The sequence below is a fragment of the Haliotis asinina genome, chromosome 6 (assembly GCF_037392515.1).
Source record: "Haliotis asinina isolate JCU_RB_2024 chromosome 6, JCU_Hal_asi_v2, whole genome shotgun sequence".
Classification (NCBI taxonomy): domain Eukaryota; kingdom Metazoa; phylum Mollusca; class Gastropoda; order Lepetellida; family Haliotidae; genus Haliotis; species Haliotis asinina.
The window spans coordinates 60,011,826-60,032,114 of NC_090285.1; the positions used below are offsets into that span (position 1 = coordinate 60,011,826).

The 20,289-nt window shown below is 40.7% G+C and overlaps 2 protein-coding genes across 2 annotated transcripts in view; both read left to right on the forward strand.

The window, feature by feature from the left end:
- The window catches only part of LOC137286178 (fibronectin-like), a 263,485-nt gene that overhangs the window by 105,377 nt on the left and 137,819 nt on the right, over window positions 1-20,289 (forward strand). The gene's annotated exons all lie outside the window — the stretch shown is intronic.
- Window positions 1-20,289, forward strand: part of LOC137286175 (receptor-type tyrosine-protein phosphatase H-like) — a 298,258-nt gene that overhangs the window by 26,278 nt on the left and 251,691 nt on the right. Inside the window, exon 3 of the mRNA XM_067817873.1 lies at window positions 18,998-19,141. Within this exon, the coding sequence (XP_067673974.1) occupies window positions 18,998-19,141 (144 nt within the window). The remainder of the gene's footprint in view (window positions 1-18,997; window positions 19,142-20,289) is intronic.

Consider the following 20,289-nt stretch of genomic DNA (forward strand, 5'->3'; position numbering starts at 1 on the left):
CTTTGCTCAACGTCGCACATGCACATGCCATACACCACCAGAAGCCAATTGAAATGCTCTTTCTAATGAATATAAGATACTGAAAGTCGCATCAGACATGTACACATGATTAACCAAGAAATAACGCACTGATGGTGTTGGCGACGCACGGGACACGCGGCATGACACGCAGGCGTATGTAGCTTGCCATGCCAGTGCACATGGGCTTGTCGTACATCGTCTTGAAGCCCATTTGCATGGGCTTTCACATGCACTGTAGATGTTAGCGATCTTCGAAAGGAGAGAGATATTATAAGGGGTTATTGGTGGGGTCGACATGAGTCGGCGACGGAAGTCAAGCCGGATAGAAAAGCGGCACTATATGCAGACGGTTGCAGCTGTGCACAGCATTGCAGACGTGCATGTTATGCATCACCAGAAACCCCATGAAGAGACCTTTCAAATGAATCATAGATATTAGAAATCCAATGAGGGATAACGAAATTAGAACGAAAGTCTACTTCCGCTACCGGCGCCGTTGCGACGGAACGGACAAGCGGCATTACCTACGGACATGCCTAGCATCTTTGCTCAACGTCGCACATGCACATGCCATACACCACCAGAAGCCAATTGAAATGCTCTTTCTAATGAATATAAGATACTGAAAGTCGCATCAGACATGTACACATGATTAACCAAGAAATAACGCACCGATGGTGTTGGCGACGCACGGGACACGCGGCATGACACGCAGACGTATGTAGCTTGCCATGCCAGTGCACATAGGCTTGTCTTACATCGTCTTGAAGCCCATTTGCATGGGCTTTCACATGCACTGTAGATGTTAGCGATCTTCGAAAGGAGAGAGATATTATAAGGGGTTATTGGTGGGGTCGACATGAGTCGGCGACGGAAGTCAAGCCGGATAGAAAAGCGGCACTATATGCAGACGGTTGCAGCTGTGCACAGCATTGCAGACGTGCATGTTATGCATCGCCAGAAACCCCATGAAGAGACCTTTCAAATGAATCATAGATATTAGAAATCCAATGAGGGATAACGAAATTAGAACGAAAGTCTACTTCCGCTACCGGCGCCGTTGCGACGGAACGGACAAGCGGCATTACCTACGGACATGCCTAGCATCTTTGCTCAACGTCGCACATGCACATGCCATACACCACCAGAACCCAATTGAAATGCTCTTTCTAATGAATATAAGATACTGAAAGTCGCATCAGACATGTACACATGATTAACCAAGAAATAACGCACTGATGGTGTTGGCGACGCACGGGACACGCGGCATGACACGCAGACGTATGTAGCTTGACATGCCAGTGCACATGGGCATGTCGTACATCGTCTTGAAGCCCATTTGCATGGGTTTTCACATGCACTGTAGATGTTAGCGATCTTCGAAAGGAGAGAGATATTATAAGGGGTTATTGGTGGGGTCGACATGAGTCGGCGACGGAAGTCAAGCCGGATAGAAAAGCGGCACTATATGCAGACGGTTGCAGCTGTGCACAGCATTGCAGACGTGCATGTTATGCATCGCCAGAAACCCCATGAAGAGACCTTTCAAATGAATCATAGATATTAGAAATCCAATGAGGGATAACGAAATTAGAACGAAAGTCTACTTCCGCTACCGGCGCCGTTGCGACGGAACGGACAAGCGGCATTACCTACGGACATGCCTAGCATCTTTGCTCAACGTCGCACATGCACATGCCATACACCACCAGAAGCCAATTGAAATGCTCTTTCTAATGAATATAAGATACTGAAAGTCGCATCAGACATGTACACATGATTAACCAAGAAATAACGCACTGATGGTGTTGGCGACGCACGGGACACGCGGCATGACACGCAGGCGTATGAAGCTTGCCATGCCAGTGCACATGGGCTTGTCGTACATCGTCTTGAAGCCCATTTGCATGGGCTTTCACATGCACTGTAGATGTTAGCGATCTTCGAAAGGAGAGAGATATTATAAGGGGTTATTGGTGGGGTCGACATGAGTCGGCGACGGAAGTCAAGCCGGATAGAAAAGCGGCACTATATGCAGACGGTTGCAGCTGTGCACAGCATTGCAGACGTGCATGTTATGCATCACCAGAAACCCCATGAAGAGACCTTTCAAATGAATCATAGATATTAGAAATCCAATGAGGGATAACGAAATTAGAACGAAAGTCTACTTCCGCTACCGGCGCCGTTGCGACGGAACGGACAAGCGGCATTACCTACGGACATGCCTAGCATCTTTGCTCAACGTCGCACATGCACATGCCATACACCACCAGAAGCCAATTGAAATGCTCTTTCTAATGAATATAAGATACTGAAAGTCGCATCAGACATGTACACATGATTAACCAAGAAATAACGCACTGATGGTGTTGGCGACGCACGGGACACGCGGCATGACACGCAGACGTATGTAGCTTGACATGCCAGTGCACATGGGCATGTCTTACATCGTCCTGAAGCCCATTTGCATGGGTTTTCACATGCACTGTAGATGTTAGCGATCTTCGAAAGGAGAGAGATATTATAAGGGGTTATTGGTGGGGTCGACATGAGTCGGCGACGGAAGTCAAGCCGGATAGAAAAGCGGCACTATATGCAGACGGTTGCAGCTGTGCACAGCATTGCAGACGTGCATGTTATGCATCGCCAGAAACCCCATGAAGAGACCTTTCAAATGAATCATAGATATTAGAAATCCAATGAGGGATAACGAAATTAGAACGAAAGTCTACTTCCGCTACCGGCGCCGCTGCGACGGAACGGACAAGCGGCATCACCTACGGACATGCCTAGCATCTTTGGTAGAAAGAAAATATAGCTGAAAAAGATATAGTATGTTAGATATATAAAGAATTGTATGTTTGAACGAAATATATCATGAAATAGACTTTTGCGAAACCACATGAACGAAACATTGCATTGCATTTGAAATTTGACTTATGTAGCGCAGAATGGATATAGAAAAATATATCTGAAAAAGACATAACACATTAGATACATAAAGAATTGTATAACTGAACCAAATACATTATGAGCTATTTGTGTTAACCAGCACTCACCACGTGGAGGTTGCTCATTTAAGAGTGCCATTTGTCTTCTCCTGCACCATTCCCACAACAGCAAGTTCGAACAGCGAACCCCTTTACTACTGCTGTATAAACCTAATGGGTCGAAACTGACATTAGGTTATGGAATTACAGGCTATAACCTACTACTTCTATCCTACGGTTTTGGTTTGATCTACTCTCTGGTCTAGTGTCATGTAGCTTTTCCTGCACCATTCCCACAACAGCAAGTTCGAACAGCGAACCCCTTTACTACTGCTGTATAAACCTAATGGGTCGAAACTGACATAAGGTTATGGAATTACAGGCTATAACCTACTACTTCTATCCTACGGGTTTGGCTTTATCAACTTTCCGGTCTACTTTCACTTTCATCTACTTGTTTCTCACCTTTTGGGCTTTATGAGCTTGCCTTTTCCTTTGCTTTTCCCTTTTCCCTTCCCCCTACCTTCAAGGGGTTGGGGCTGGGGCTGGAGCTGGCTGGAGGAATCTGTTGGAACTGACGCCGATGCAGATTCCTCAGCGTTTGATGTACCCGCTGCTTGTTGGATAACATCTTGCACAAAAGCACACTCACTAGCAGCCTGTAAGGGAGTCTTCTTAGCGTAGTACCTACTGACAGTCTTTTGGCCATGTGCAAGATAGTCACTGGCCATCTTACGTTTTGCAGCATCATCGGGATGCTGCCTTGCCACTTCAGTCTCCAAAGCTTTCCGAACATCCGTGGCCGTAAATGTCCTCCGTTCGTTTTCGAAGTTGGGTTTAAGGAAACCTCTTGTCCTCTGATAGCGGGCCAACTCGAGACACATATTCCCCACTTCAGTGCCGTCCACTCTCCTGAAGAAAGGCGATTTGTCCGGTAGAGCATCTTCAGGCATGTCACCACGTACATATTGACGGTAATCCCTGAACATGTCGTAATCCTCTTTGGACAAGCTTAGGGTGACCAGGAAGCTCATGGACGTCTTGTGGTCCATGAAAGAAAGTTGGTACCTCCCGGCAACACACCGTGCCTTATTGAAATCTGCCAACTTCATACACGACGGCACTGAAGGTCTTTGGGCATGTCCAAGTTGAATTATCCCACAAGACAAGTACCGCATCACCAGGCGCTGATCGTCCTCAGATGGAAGTTGATCTGCCTTGGCCCGGTCCAGGATGTCCCTCACCTCTTGTCTGGTTGCAGGATCGGTGTACCCCTTTTGAACAACGGAAATGGGCGGCGGTTGTTTGGTTTCATCTCTGAATTCTGTAACAGATTTACGGACCTCTTCGCGTTTATACTGGCTAGAGACACCTGTGTATGAACAATGCGTAGCACTTGTAAACCTACGCAAATTATCGAAAACCCTTGGGGACATTTGAACGTACGTTTGGCAGTAGCTGAGAAAGGATTTGACAGCTGACATGTAATTTTTAATGCCACCTGCAGATACCCCATTTTGTGAAAGGACCGTGTTAAAATAATGAATTTCATCTACATGCTCAAATATATCAAAGTTGATACAAGCCATATTACTATTTGGGAAAACATGTTTTTGGATATAATAGAAAAACTTAGGAACGCGGCGACACGTGTCACCAGCATTACGCCCTGCTTTTTTAAGAATATTGGTTAAATATTGATAAAACCCTGAAAGTGTCGGCTCACTTTCAGGGAACCTATCGTATAAGCCAGTGTTTGTAAGATTAGCCCTGACTGTGTTTTGTTTGTAATTATACCGAGTACCACTTCTGGTAGACCCAGTTAAACCAGCACTGGTACTCGGCAATGGATTATTAGTTGAAGGAGAGGCTGCAGATGCGTCCTCTCCTTGAATTGTGTGGCCAAAGTGTTTAAGTACCCTGATGTAATCAGGGATTTGATTTTTGTTGACACTGTATGTGCCACAAAATGCCAGTAGAGCCGACATTGACACCAGCTGTGTAGCAGTATAGGACTCGCTACGGCGGCGATTTTGGGCGTGTATGGCGTGTAGACCAGGAGTAGAGCTACCAGGATAACATTGCTTTAAATGCGCGATGCCTTTGTAATATGTTTTACACTTTTGACAAACGACCGAAATGTTTGTGGAAGGCATACTTGATGATAGTGCTGGGACACTTACTTTCTGGGAATGATTGGTCTGGATGTCACAGTCTTGAACAAATTAAGAAATAAACTGCTTATACGATATGTCTATTTAGGGAATAAACCTAGTAATGTTGAGTATCAGTTTGATAAAGTGAGCAACGTAAATGACTGAAAAATGCAGAAATTAAGAACAAACGAGAAGAAATAAAAGTAAAGTTCACTTGCCAATGGTGATTGCCAGCGCTGACTGGTAGTGATCCACTAAGACACTTGGTCTGTGATGATGAAATTGCAGTGACATGCATTCCCTTATATTACCATGTCGCGGTCAGACAACCAATGGGATGGTTTAGATGAAGTTCACGTGGCCAAGCCGGATGTTTCTACGGGGGAGGAGGAAACTGGAAATTGTCCATCTCCATTCCATGCGTGATGTCCATTTGGAGGGGCAAGAGCATGCCAAAAGGTGTGAATTGCACATGCCAAAGGAATTTTATACGCAAAGTTGAAGTCAGTGGGGCGACGAGGTTTAAAATCACAAAGTAGCGGCATGTCAAAAGGAAGTGACCCAAGCTGAGTGATTATAACCATAAGAGAGCAAGGCAGGTGACGAAATTACAATTGCTGATAAATAGCATCTCCAGGGTACGAAGATGTGAACACAGACGAGTGATATGCAGCTAATCACGTAGTAATTAAGTTTACAGGAAGGTAGAGAAGAACGTGTACTCGTAGTATATACAATCAGTCCATGCGGACAGATCTGAAAGAAGTTATGAAAATAATGATGATAAGGAGTTGCGAACGCAACTCAGTAACTAAGTGGCCAGACAGAGGCGGCCTTTGTGATAAGTTACAGTTGTCAGAGCATGGCGCCATCTTGTCTGTTTGATGCGCGTCGTTACATAAGGGAACGTTTATTCGAATGCACAGTATACCTTGGCACATCCACATTGTCAAGGTATTACCGACCCCTTTTACACCATTGGTTTCTGATGCTGAAGTAACAGCTGAGGAAAGATGCGCGCCAGATCCCCAATTCTACCAGCCACACGCACAAGTACAGTTACATAATGCCGCGCATTCCTTGATTAAAAGACGTTCCTTGAATGCATATTATAACCTGGCATAGACGCACTTTCAAGGGCTTTCAGGTGCGTTTGAAACATTAAATGTTGGATGATTGATCGTGAAATTATAGGTGCCGTAACACTGACGGGAGACGTGCGCCAGACCCCCGACTTTATCCGCCATCAGCGGTTGCATAATGACGCGCATGGCTTGACTGTCTGAGGTGACACGAATATACGTCACACCTTGGCACAACCGCACTTTCAAGGGCTTTCCGATGCATTTTAAATCTTTCATTTTGGATGAAGGATAATGAAATAATAGCTGGCGGAAGGTACGCGCCAGATCTCCGTTTTTACCTACCAGTCGCACAAGAACAGTTACGTAATGACGCGCATTGCCTGATTATCTCATGTTGCTCGAACGCCCGTTATAATTTGGCAGAGCCACACTTTCAAGGGCTTTCAGATGCATGTTAAACATTAAATTTTGGATGGTGGATCGTGAAATTATAGCTGCCGTAACACTGACGGGAGACGAGCGCCGGATCCCCGACTACTTTACCCGCCATTGGCGCAAATGCATTTACATAATGGCGCGCATTGCTTGACTCTCAGACGCGACTCGAATGCACATTACACCTTGGCAGAACCGCACTCTCAAGGGCTTTCCATCACCGTAAAAGTTTATATATTAAGACCACAGGCGTTGCTTCTATGGCTTTATTCCAGTTCGTTGCAACTTTAGCTCTGTCACGTATATTGATTCCTGTGTAGAGCGAATGTCTAATGTTGCACACCAGCATGTTGCACATTTCCAGAATCCCACATGAATCCCCTTGCAAATGCTTTGTAGTTGTAAATATTAACGACGCCGGTATAGCCGGTGAACAGATTCATGTAAATTCCGCCAATCTATATCACCTGCGGTATTTGTTGCATTTCGCACATGAATACCCATGTAGCTCCACCACTAAATGCGCAACGTGTGCGTTTTATACACTGTCTGACACACGCTTTAACTGGCTTTCAAACGCAGTATAGAAATGCATTTTCTAAGGTGAATCGTAAGAGTGGTTGCCATTAGATCATGACCGGACTATGGTGGCATGATGACTACTGTGATATAGAAGAATTGAAGTTCAACAAAATTACACAAACCATCATGTCGGAGATTCAATCTGGAATGGTTACCAGGGGCACCATTAGAATCACGTTTGCATTTTTGGAGAGAGCGTTGGATCGGGTTTCCAACCATGTATAACATGCATAGATATCACAAAGTAAAAGGCTTCCAAAATACAATGGCGCGAGCGACTTCCACCGGTGGCTGGGTGGAAGAAAAGTCTTCCACCGAGACTCCTGTGGAAGAAATTCAGAAGGCCTAAAATCACGGAAACCTTAATTGCTGGGCTATAAATTTGCCAAAAAAGAAACGGAAAAATTCTACGTGACGCGCAAGGGTCCCGCTATCCAATGACGTGCAGGATGCGCGTGTAAGGCGGCGAATGCAGCTCCCAAGGGAGCCGTGCTTCAATAGGTGATACAATCTGGGTGGAATGTATCCATCAATATCCACAAAAACAAGTGATATATAATTCATCTGCAGATTTCCCAAGTGATGTGTCTTTTTACAGTCTAATATACAAAAACGTGATGTATCGTTTCAGGTTTTTCACATTGCTGTATAGTTTCATTGGTTACCCAAGATAGCACACCTGGCAACTAATTGCATAATGTGCGTCATTCTTTTTAAAAAGTTGTTTAGTTAGCCAATAATGAGCAATCAATCGATGTATTGGCGGTTAATCCGTTGAAAGAAGGGTGTTGTTTTACATAGACTCAGACACGACAGAGTGTATTCAGTATAGATTAGTAAATGTACATACATAAACACTACCTTTTGACAACTCCCCCATTTTAATCCCCATAAAACTAACTAATCAATCAGCGTGTTATCGGTTAATCCTTTGATCGATCCAGACAAAAGAAATGCCAAATGAGGGCCTTTGTCGGGTAATCTAAGTGGCGTTACCACTTATTATACCAGTGTTATAAATTCATTAACTGACCATCAAGTGAATAATGACAATTAATGTGTAGGTTTATACCACCTAACACGGATTACAACCTAGCAACACCAAGTGATTTTGACAGAATCGTCTATGAAAACAAGTGTTGTAACTCGAAAACTAGGCAAAGCAGGAGACAAAACTAAATGATAGTAGATTGTGAGAACATATAGCTTTCATTTTTCTCAACAGCTTTCGCGATTGCAGGTTTGTACAAACCTGTAAACGAAATAGTTTAACCCCAGAAATGTAGATGAATACTGCACAGACCCCCACTTCTATACCCACTATTACGTCACGGAGACGCGCCGCTCTGATTGGTTGAAATTTCGTTTGCGGTTGAGAATTGTGCACGGTTGACAAAAAGGTCGATTTAAGGTAATTAAAGATCGAAATGAGCAGTCTTAATGACGGGGTTTCATTTATAACGATGTCAGCAAGTGATTTTGCGTTTGTACCCCATTAGAGTATATGTGACCTTTAATATTCACCGGAAATGTCTCTCTTGAGACATAATTACATCAGGGTAACACTCTTGACATACCGTTCTCGGCGTTAATTCGTCGCCTCATGTCAACACAACAAGATATTGGCCCTGCATCTTCACAGTCGACGCCAACTTGTTGTATAGGCAGTTCGGAAGATTCACTTGTACAGACAAGTCAGTGGCAGAACCACAGGCAACCGGTGGCGGGACCAATGGCTGACATAGTTGAGTTTTGACCACATTTGGCGTCCTGTGCACACGGCTTGGACTCTGTGTTGTTCACGAATGAGTCCAGTTACAGTTTCTGTGACGTTAGGGTCTGTAATGGTAAGTCTAATGGTATGGGATTTTATCAACTCATGGAACATGCAGGCACCTCACAATACACCCGTATAATGTCTGCACACATGTTGCACGAGTTGAAAGAGATGTTTTGAGGCATCATTCAATGCAAAACAGGAGGAGGACAGGATCAGAAAGAATAATATGCAAACCTCTTCGCGAATATTAACTTACTACATATGTAAAGTTTATGCTATATCTAAATAATAATGATTTTTTCGCGTAAAAGCAGTAAGTAAAAGCAGAAAAGCACGTGGCATTGATCGTTACCAAAAGGCAAACGTCGTGTTAAAATGTTGTCATTCTATTTTTACTGGAAAAGTGGAAATCACCCTGCCACGACTGAGTGCCGAAACATCACCATAGGCCGACTTGAAGCTGGGGAGTTGCTGTCTACAGTTGCCCGACGTTTCGACTTTCATCGGAGCACCACAATTTCACATTTGGGATCGTTTCCTGCCGACCAAATCCGCCCAAGATTGCCCGAGAAGCGGATGTACAAGAATTATCGCGCAAGCCTAGGACCGCTACATCCGGGTTGCTTACTTGCGCCAGCGTCTTGTCACAGCCGTGGAGACTGCACAACGCATCCCTGGTTTGAGAAAACTTCCGACCAAACATGAGCATGAACGAAGTCCTTGCATGTCACATGCTTCCGATGACCTGACAGAAGGAGGTGTTCCAGCATGACAACGCTACTTCACATACAGCACGCGTCAGGGTCAGCTGCTTTGGCAATTCTAGTCTAGTCAGTTGCCTTCTCGATCACCACATCTAAGCCCGATAGAACACCTATGGGATGAACTCGACTGTCGTTATCATCCAAACCCGCCTCAGACACAACTGACCACCGCATTGCAGGAAGGGTGATCAATCTGTGCCGAGGCGGTGCCGAGTAGAAATTACTGCCAGTGTGGTCATTCAAAGTACTGACTTTGACGCCCATCATGTGAAATTGCATGAAATACTTGTTCTTAACTAACGCAACACATGCTTCTGACTATGGCTTATGCAGTTCTGAAAGGTGCATCTTCACATGTGATTAGATAAGACTCTGTTTATTGGTTAAGATATTTTTAACAGTCAATAACAACTCTGTATTAGAATCATCTTCTTTCTCGATATATTGGTATAATGGTGCGAGAGCTGACTAAGGCGCCGATAGTAAGCGAAAGGTGTCGGTCTCGATTCCCACTTGTGACCGGGTGTAAAAAAGAAAACTAACTTGCAGGCTCTGTCGGTGTTGTTGCGTGGATATATACGCAATATAAAGATCCCACAACACTAATAATGATACATACCCTCTACATATATACTTTACATGCATACCCTCTTCTTATCCTGTATTGTGCAAACCTTTGACCTACAGCGAAGCGATTTGTGACTGTATTGTCTTATTTGTCTTTTGTTCTAATTCCATGGCCAGTCTGTGCAGGCCTCACGGGATATGTCTGGAATGAAATATTTAAAAGCCTACACTTTGGTTTGTTCTGCTAATATTTTTAAATTGGTGGACACTGGCATCGTCCTCCTTAGTTGTAGTTTCCATAACACCCCATCTTCGCTTGCATCACCGCCAATAGTGGTAACAACAAGAACTATCGACAACGTTTTTTTATTGTTACACAACCTCTTCCTCCTCATGATAACGTGTACACATGCGTGGTTTTGTCAGTAGTGGGAAATGAGGGACTAGAGAATAAGCAAAGTATTCTTGAATTTCACAGAGGTTATCTTGATATTCAAGACTAGTCCATAACATGATTTATATATGGTATTGTCTTCATATGTTCCGTTTCAGAAGTGGAATATGGAGCTAACTGTGATAGCATGCGACAGTGTAGAACCACCAACGCAATTTGTTCTGAAACCGGAAAATTGTGTGAATGCGCTGACACTTATTACTACAACACAACCATTGACTCCTGCAATCAGAGTAATGTTTCACACCTTAGTGTTTCACCTCGTCAAACTAGACTTGATAGCATATACACGTCTAGTGAATTGCCCACCTCTGGTAACATAGCTTGCCACCTTGCTTGTCACCTTCTATGTACGAAGAGTATTTCTTTTATCAGCGTTACCTACATGCACTTTAGATATTTTAGCATGCTACATGTTAAATGCAGATAAATGTTCTCTTGACAAATTTGCCTTTGCATTCGAAATAACAATTAAGGGTATTTAATCGCTTATTGAAATGATTATTTTTTTCTAAAGCGACCTGTAAAGTGCATATTCAAGCAAAATGAACACAAAACGGTACCACAACGGTAAACTGCCTTGTATTGTAGAAACCCCATGTCAAGTTTTTGGTGAATGAAGGACAAGTGAATACTTGAATTGCACACGGGATGTATTTATTAGAAACATATATGTATGTATGTATGTATGTATGTATGTATGTATGTATGTATGTATGTATGTATGTATGTATGTATGTATGTATGTATGTATGTATGTATGTATGTATGTATGTATGTATGTATGTATGTATGTATGTATGTATGTATGTATGTATGTATGTATGTATGTATGTATGTATGTATGTATGTATGTATGTATGTATGTATATATATATATATATGTATATATATATGAAGCATTGTTTATGCGATTGATATTGAGAGGTGCTTCTTTCGTATCTCGTAATTGCTTAATGTAGGAAGATGTCACTCCAGAAATATTGCTAGTCAGATAGATTTAGTTATTTAGTACTCTCAAATGAGTTAAGTTCGCTTAAGTCAACAACTAACCCTTGATTTTCGTTCATTCTAGAAACTGTACGCACTTTTAAGTAATAACCGAATTCTTGTGTATCGTTGTTTTCGTGGATTAATGTTTGTGTTTTAAGTATCGCTTTTCAGACATTTGTCTCGGGGAAACTCTGTTTACATGATATGCTAAACTTTCCAGTTTATATCTTAAAAGTAATCACTAGAGATACTGAATGTCCTTAAAGACATAATTTCTTACGTCTCTCTTCAACTCGGCAATGTATCAATCATAGCGTGAGCAACACATGGAGCTCAGGGAACACGCACTGTTTAAGTACATCAGGCTGTCCTGATATTCATGATGATGCAAACCATCATTTATATAGCATTGTAAATACATGTTCAATTTCAGAAGTGGTTTACGGAGCTCACTGTTTTAACAGTACACAGTGTAACACCAGCAATGCAATTTGTACTGGAAACGGCATGTGTGGATGCGCTGACACTAACTACTACAACACAACCAGTGATGCCTGCGCTCAGAGTAATGTTTCTGACCTTTGTGTTTAACCTCCTCAAACTATACTTCATACTAGACACGTCTAGTGAATTGCCCATCTCTGGTTACCTTGCTTGCCACCTTGTTTTTTTACGACGTGTGTTTCTCTTTATCAGAGGTAGCGCCTAGCACTTTATCCTTCTTAACATGCCTCATAGTAAATGCACATAAATGTTATGTTAGTAGGTTTGTCTTTAATACGTTCAAAGTATATCATGTGAATGTCAACAAAGGGTATTCAATGGTCCATTGAAATGTTCATTTTTCAAAGCGACCATAATGTTTTTCAAGTGAACTGTATACTCAAACAAACAGAACGACTAATAACGCAATGGTACATACTGATGGATAATGGGGGAATAGTTACTTCTGTCGTCTTGAAAAAAAAATGCATGGTACAAGATCTTGATTTGATGCTAATTTAGTTTGGGCAGTTTTCTATGAACATTTGCAGCAAACTCCTCCATACTGTTTACCAAAATCTGGACCAGCCCATCCTCGCTTTATTAAAGCCACTAGTGGTCACAACCTGTATGGACAACTAACCACTATTTTTCTTTCCATTGTAGGAACTGTATACGTTTACCTAGTCCCTATCTATACACCTGCACTCAGAGTAATGTTTCCGACCTTAATATTTAACTTCCTCAAACTAGACACACGTTCTACTTCCACTGAATCGCCCATCTCATGTCACCTTGTTTACCACCTTGTTTCTTTCTTCTATTACTATTCCATGCACTTTATCCTTCTTGACATACGACAAAATATATGCAGATGTATGCTGTATTATTAGATTTGCCTTTACTACCGGAACAAGTCTTGACCAACTGTCTTTTGCATAGCTGCTGTACTGCAATGGCCACTTTCTCTAGGCCTGTCCTTCACAAGACATAAGAGATAAGAAATGAACTGGAACTCTGCAATGGCTTACAGCATGATCAGAAAGAGTCGCTAACTTTAGTTTAGTTGGGCAATCGTTGGCGAACATTTGCAGCGTTATCCTATTTTGCATTTTTCCATCACCCGAAACATCCATTCTTCCTGTATCATGGCCCATATTGGTCAGAACCGAAAAGGTCAACACTAGTTTTTTTCTTAAACCGCCCTTTCCATCTTAATACCAAGTATGTGATTTTGTTAATCATTTTGCTATGATGAATGTTTAGGTGAACAAGGGACAAGTGCATAACCAGTATATACTTGATTTGCACACTAAATATCCCCATTGTAATTAGATGTACATGAACTATTGTTTATGGAGTTGATCGTGAGTGGTACTCCTTTCCTATCTAGTAGGAGCGTTGTGCAGGTAGATTTCACTCCAGATGTCACGTCAGTCATGACAGATAGTAGTTATTCATTGCTTTCACGTGTGTTTAGTTAGGATAGAACAGCAACTAACCGATGCCTTCCATTCTAGAAACTACATACATTTACCTCACCATTGAATTTGAGAATTCTTGTGTATTGTGCTTTGGGGGTTATTGTTTTGGGTTTTTCGCTTTTCAGATATTTGTCTCGAGAGTCTTATGTACACAATATATATTACCTTTTCCAGTAATGACTCGTAGTTCATTTAGAACAACCTTAAAGCGTGTGCACGTATTTTTCTCTGTGAGTTGAAGGGTAAATTTAGCTCAGCAACATATCAACCATAGTGTCAACAACAAACGAAGCTCAGGGAACACGTACTGTTAAGTACGTCAGGCTGTCATGACACTCATCAGAATGCAAACCATGATCTATAAAGTGTTGTATTTAGATGTTCAGTTTCAGAGGTGGCTTACAGAGGCCTCTGTATTAAGAACGTCAGGTGAATTACCAATCTCTTGCTACTTGTGTACTCCTGTTGTACTGCAATAACCATTTTCTACAGCACTCTCACCAAAAGATATATCGGGAATGAAATGTTATTACATATACAGCATAATCAGAAATAGTCGGTAATGCTATTTCTGTGTGAGGAATCTGTGACATATATTTGCATTATCATCCTCTATACTATTTTTCAATATCTGAACCGCACCATCCTCGGTTTTATCAACACGAATAGTTGTTATGTACAACGTTAATTTCTTTCTCTTGATACCACGTTCATGTGTGAGGTGTTGTCAAAGATTTGTCATGATGAAAGCTTTAGAAAATATGGGACTAGTGAATCACCAAAGTATATTCGAATGGCACCCCGAATGCCTCTGTTGCAACTAGATGTACATGAACAATTGCTTATGCAGTTAATAGTGAAGAGTATTTCTTTGGCATGAAGTAAGAGTATGATCCAGATAGATTTGACTCCAGATGTTCCGTCAGTCACCATAGATTCTAGGTGTTCAATAATTTCAAACGATTTTAGTGAGCTAAATAGAACAACTAACCCATTGCAGAATTCGTGTGCATTGTGTTTTGAGGATTAATGTTTGCGTTTAGGTATCGCATTGCAGACATTTGTCTCTAGAAACCCTATTTACAGAATATACTACATTTACCATTTTATCCTTTAAAAGTAATGGCTTATTATTTGGAATGACTTTAAAGCCTATGCAGTTAGTTCTCTCTGTGAGTTGAAAGGTAAAGTCAACTCAGCAACATATCCGACAATGTCAGCAACAAAAAGAGCTCAGAGCCATCAAGCTGTCAAGTCCATCAAGCTGTCATGGCATTCATCAGACTGCAAAGCTTGATCCATAAAGTATTGCATCCACATGTTCAAGTGGTTTACGGAGCTATCTGTATTACGTGCGTGAGGCTGCCATGATATACATAACCAATGCAAAGCATGAAGTATATTGAATTGTTCTCACATATTTAATTTCAGAAGTGGTTTACGGAGGTAACTGTGATAACAATACACAGTGTGTTACCAAAAATGCAAGTTGTAATGGATCAAGCATGTGTGCATGTGATGACTTTCACTACCACGACGCAACCAACGACACCTGCACTGAGAGTAATGTTTCAGACCTTACTGTTTAGCCTCCTCAGCCTATCATTTCAAAACAGCTGTCTTCCGGTTCCAGTGCAATTCCCGTCTCTGGTCACCTTGCTTACCACCCAGCTTGCATAGAGGATAGTCCTTCTAGCACTAGCAGCGCCATGCACGTTATCCTTCTCTGCGTCGCACATAGTAAATACATATAAATGTTCTGTTATTAGACCTGCCCGTACTACGTTTAAAATATGGCATTCAAAATGGCAATAAAATTATGAAGAAGTCATTGGACTGGTTTTCACAAAACAGACCTAGTGTTTTCAAGAATATTGTCTACTCAAGCATAAAGAACATTATCCCCTAGTATGTTGATCTGTCTTTAGTTGCTAGTGCTCTATCGCCTGTTTTTTATATTGTAATGTCCTAAATAGTGTGTACTGTCAAGTCACATGCCAGGTTTAAATCTCTAATGTGATATTCTAGTTCTTTTACTGTCCTTCGGAGGCAGATTTTTAAGATAACTATTTCAATATGACCCTTTTTAGTCACGATATGGCTGAAATATTGCCAAAGTGACTGTACACTTTAACTCACTCACGGAAACAGCACGATAAAAAGAATCCGTAACGCTAATTCAGTTGGGACAGTCTTTGGTGTACATATGCAACAGCATCCTCAATGCGGTTTTCCATCATTAATGCAGTTTTTCATCTTGATATCAAGTACACGTATGGGTTTTTGTCAATGATTTGTTATGATGAAGATAAGTAGGTAAGTAGGTATATATCTATCCGTGTGAAAACACTTCACTCCTCTAAATGTTATGTGAGTACTCATACATACTAGTTCTTGGATGCTTACAAAGCATTTTAGTTACCTTAACGCAACAACTGTATACCTAATCACCAAACTGAAGTATTTACTTTACATTCTGTTTTCAGGATTAATGTTTGGATTTTCTGTATTGCATTTCAGATATCTGTTTCAGAAAACTCTATTTACCGAAGATACAACATTTTAAAATTATATTTTAAAAGTAATGACTAGATACTTCGAATGATTTTAAAGCCTTTTAACTCTCTCTGTGAAGTGAAAGTAAAAGTGACTTCGACTACATGTTAGCCATAAGTTGAGCAGCAAACACGAAGGGAAAATATACAATGAAGTACATCAATCTCTCAGAATATGTATAACAAATGCAAAGCATGAAGTATATTGTACTGTATGCACATATTTAATTTCGGAAGTGGGTTATGGAGATACCTGTGATGACACTACACATTGTATTACCACCAATGCAGTCTGTAATGGATCCAGCAAATGTGCGTGTGATGACACTCACTACTACAACGCAACCATCAACACCTGCACTGAAAGTAATGTTTCAGACCTTGCCGTATTTAACCTCCTCAAATTTGATAATATCTGTGTTCAAGTTTCCGTCTCTGATCACCTTGCCTACCACCTTGCACGCACGAAGACTATTTCTTCTATCAGCGGTAGCCCCAGGCGCTTTATCTTTTATCAGTGGATTTCGGAGTTGAAGTGAAAACCTTACATACTGTAATAACAACAATGCAAAATGTAATGGATTCGGCTTATGTATATATACATCTACTAAAACTCACTACAACAAGAAAGAGCGTCAGACACACTTTCGTAAGGGTTTTTTTTGTCATGGTTAACATGCCTCAATAAAAGCTTAGAAAACTTTATGATTGACTTGCAGAGAATATTTTCAAATTTGCCACATCGTTAACAAAAATTATATCTGATGGAATCCACTGCTTTGACCTCTACAACACGTCCTTGTTTATGTTTAGACTGGTCAGTTGCCAGGCCTTTGCGTGTGCTTGTGACAAGTGTCACAGTTTGATGATGATTCATAAACACATGATCACTCACTATGCCTTTAGCATGGGTTTCTTACAGATGTCGATAGCATTAGCTTTCAGAATTGATCAAGTACAAAATGACAAACCAGCTGTAAAATTGTGTTTACATCTGGTTTAAACAAACGTCGACTTACTTGCGTCAAAGGGATCATAACAAAGAGATGATTACAAATATCTATCGTACAGAAGGGAGAAAGTACGGGCATTATGTCATATAGTAAATTTGTTGAAAACGATGAGAAGTTTAGAATTCGAATGGTGGTATTTCTACACTGTTCTTTTATTAGAAATAGTCTCTTTCCAAGTGATATGCACAACACATATAATGACATAGTGTTACTAATTCAAGTGAGATGACACCTCGATATTGATGAAAGGTTACATGAGTTGTATTTTTTTTATTTCGGTACAGTGGTGTGGGCCATCAGCCCTGTGCACAACATGCACCATAGACAGTGATACATATTCTGACAAAGTACTTATACAAGTGCTTCAAGGCGGATATAAAGAAGCATGGAACATATAGCAGCACATATATAGTTATATAAAACTTTACAAAGATATAACATGAATTAACTCGACAACAAGCCATACCCACCTCCTTATTTTCTTCGATCTGCTGTACCTGCCGATCTATTATTCCCATCCAAATAGCTTAAAGTTTGTTTCCTGTACCAACCTTCTTCCTGAACCATTCTTCCATCGTACAAGAACATGTGTGTGGTATATGCGTGTGTGTTTGTGACTACTTTTACCTACAACTGTAACTATCTCTTCATTGTTTATACCATACACTGGTTCTCTAAAACTGAAACTGAATGCCACGTATCAGATATGTGATAACTACATATACATTTCATTTTGCATATACAGATGAATTTGGTATCACATATTAATGGGGAGACGACATGATTTTTGCCGTAACAGGTTTTGATTAAACTGAAAATGCTTTATGGTTCAACTTCTTTATTATACTAGGTCACAGCGTTTCGAGACAGTTCCTAGTCTCTTCTTCAGATGAAGTGAAGGTAAAACTAAAGGGATGTGGTATATATAGACATAACAGTAGACAGATAACAATGGGTAACAAGATACACAGGTTTCTATTAATTGATGTACAGGCTTCGACTGATTGATGTACAGGCTTCAACTTATGTACAGGCTTCAACTGATTGGCGTCCAGGCTTGTATTGATTAGGTTAACGAGTTACAGGTAAAGATGTTTGGATAAAGGTTAGTCACTGAGGAGAAGGTGGTTCCATGCATTGGGTTGGTACTAGTAAACACCACCGTCTCTGCTGATTGAGGGATTTTTCCGCTTGATTGCAATGGCTTCTAGGAACTTCCGTCTTTTGAAGTCATTGGCGTTCCTAACTAATGTCCTGGTGTTGTCCCAAACAATCTTGTGATTGGGATTGTACAGGATGTGTTCACATACAGCAGACTTCTGATCCAAATTTTGAACTGATGTTTTGTGGTCTTTTAAACTGGTCGACCACTGGCTGTTAGGCTAGCTGATTCCACCAACTTCTAAATGCCATTGAAACAACTTAGGTTTTGATTACTCAGCAAGTATCACTATTTGAAAAAAGAGTTGCGAAAAATTATTAAATATATAATGTTGAAATATTAGAATTATGCTAAGGTTATGACGCATGGAAATATATAGAATCTGAATTTCTGTGATGTCTATTATTTGTGTCAAGGAGTTTTGCGGACTGAGGATAACTGTATGAACTGGATGCAATTGGACATTTCAGAACAAGCATTCGGCGGTGCATGTACTGATACATCCCAGTGTAACAAGACCTCAGACACCAACATTGAGTGTATACAGACTGTAACGGACAAGAAGTGCCTCTGTACGAATGGGTCGTACAGGCCCAATACATCTTGCGTTCAAAGTAAGTATTAAGTATTAACCATGGTCGATTACGCCATTGAATCGATTAGATAAAATATAAATGAATCAAGTCAATTTTTCAGTTAACAAATGTCTTTCCACGCAAATCTTGGATATAGAAACATTTACAGCCACAAAATCATTGATACCATTGGTTGTGGGAACGTTTATGAAAATGAGACAACGAAATGGATGACAGTGAGAAGATTATGAACTTAGATAATTATTTCTCTTCCGTAAATTGAATTTCTCCGTCAACGAAACTTATGGAAGTACACTCAGATCTCAGGTTCATATTATATTTTCGTAAATGTTTCTAGGCGTTTATATAAAATTATTTGTATTGGTTTTCAGTGTGCGGACGATTTCCTGTCGAAACATGTTACTAGAACGTCGGTTTTGTCGCTTTTCGATCCCTTATTATGTCAAGCTATAATTTGTGAAAGAGCACTTAAATTTCTTAAAATAATGTACATATAGCTGTGATGGTAAAACACAAAATAAATGTGTAAAGATGCAGAAATTGCATCCGAAATATGACAACATGGTGTATATGCATTCGTGCCAAAATGTTTTCCTTTTTATAAAAAAAACTTTGATACTTTACATGCAACGTGACATTTACTTTGATTGGCAAATACGTGTGTTTGATAAGTTACTAGACGTTGCCATTCACCATTTTTGTTCATCCTTATTTGTTCTTAATTCACACTGTTGCAAATTAAGTGAGATAGCCTCAATAGTGAAGCATTCACCTGTCAGGCCAGTCGTTAAGGTTCGTTCCCTCACGTGGGTGTACTGAATAAAGCCAGCAGCTGGTATTTTCCCGTTTTCATTCAAACACGGTATTCTGATATCAATGTTGATGAACAGGATTTGGAGATATGAAAACAAATAATTCTGTAAAATTCTAGGTATATATGCTGCGTCACAAACAAAAGAAACGCTTGATAAAACATATAACATTCCGCGGATATTCCTAACCTGAGGCAAATACCTATAACTTTAAGTCATCACGTAGCTATAGTATCAGTGTTTATTGTCAAAGTGATTGACATAATCACCGCCGTAAATGGAAGCACAGTTATATTTCGATTATGTAACATGGCAACATTAACACATGTAACATGCGATCAAGCGTTCTCCTGT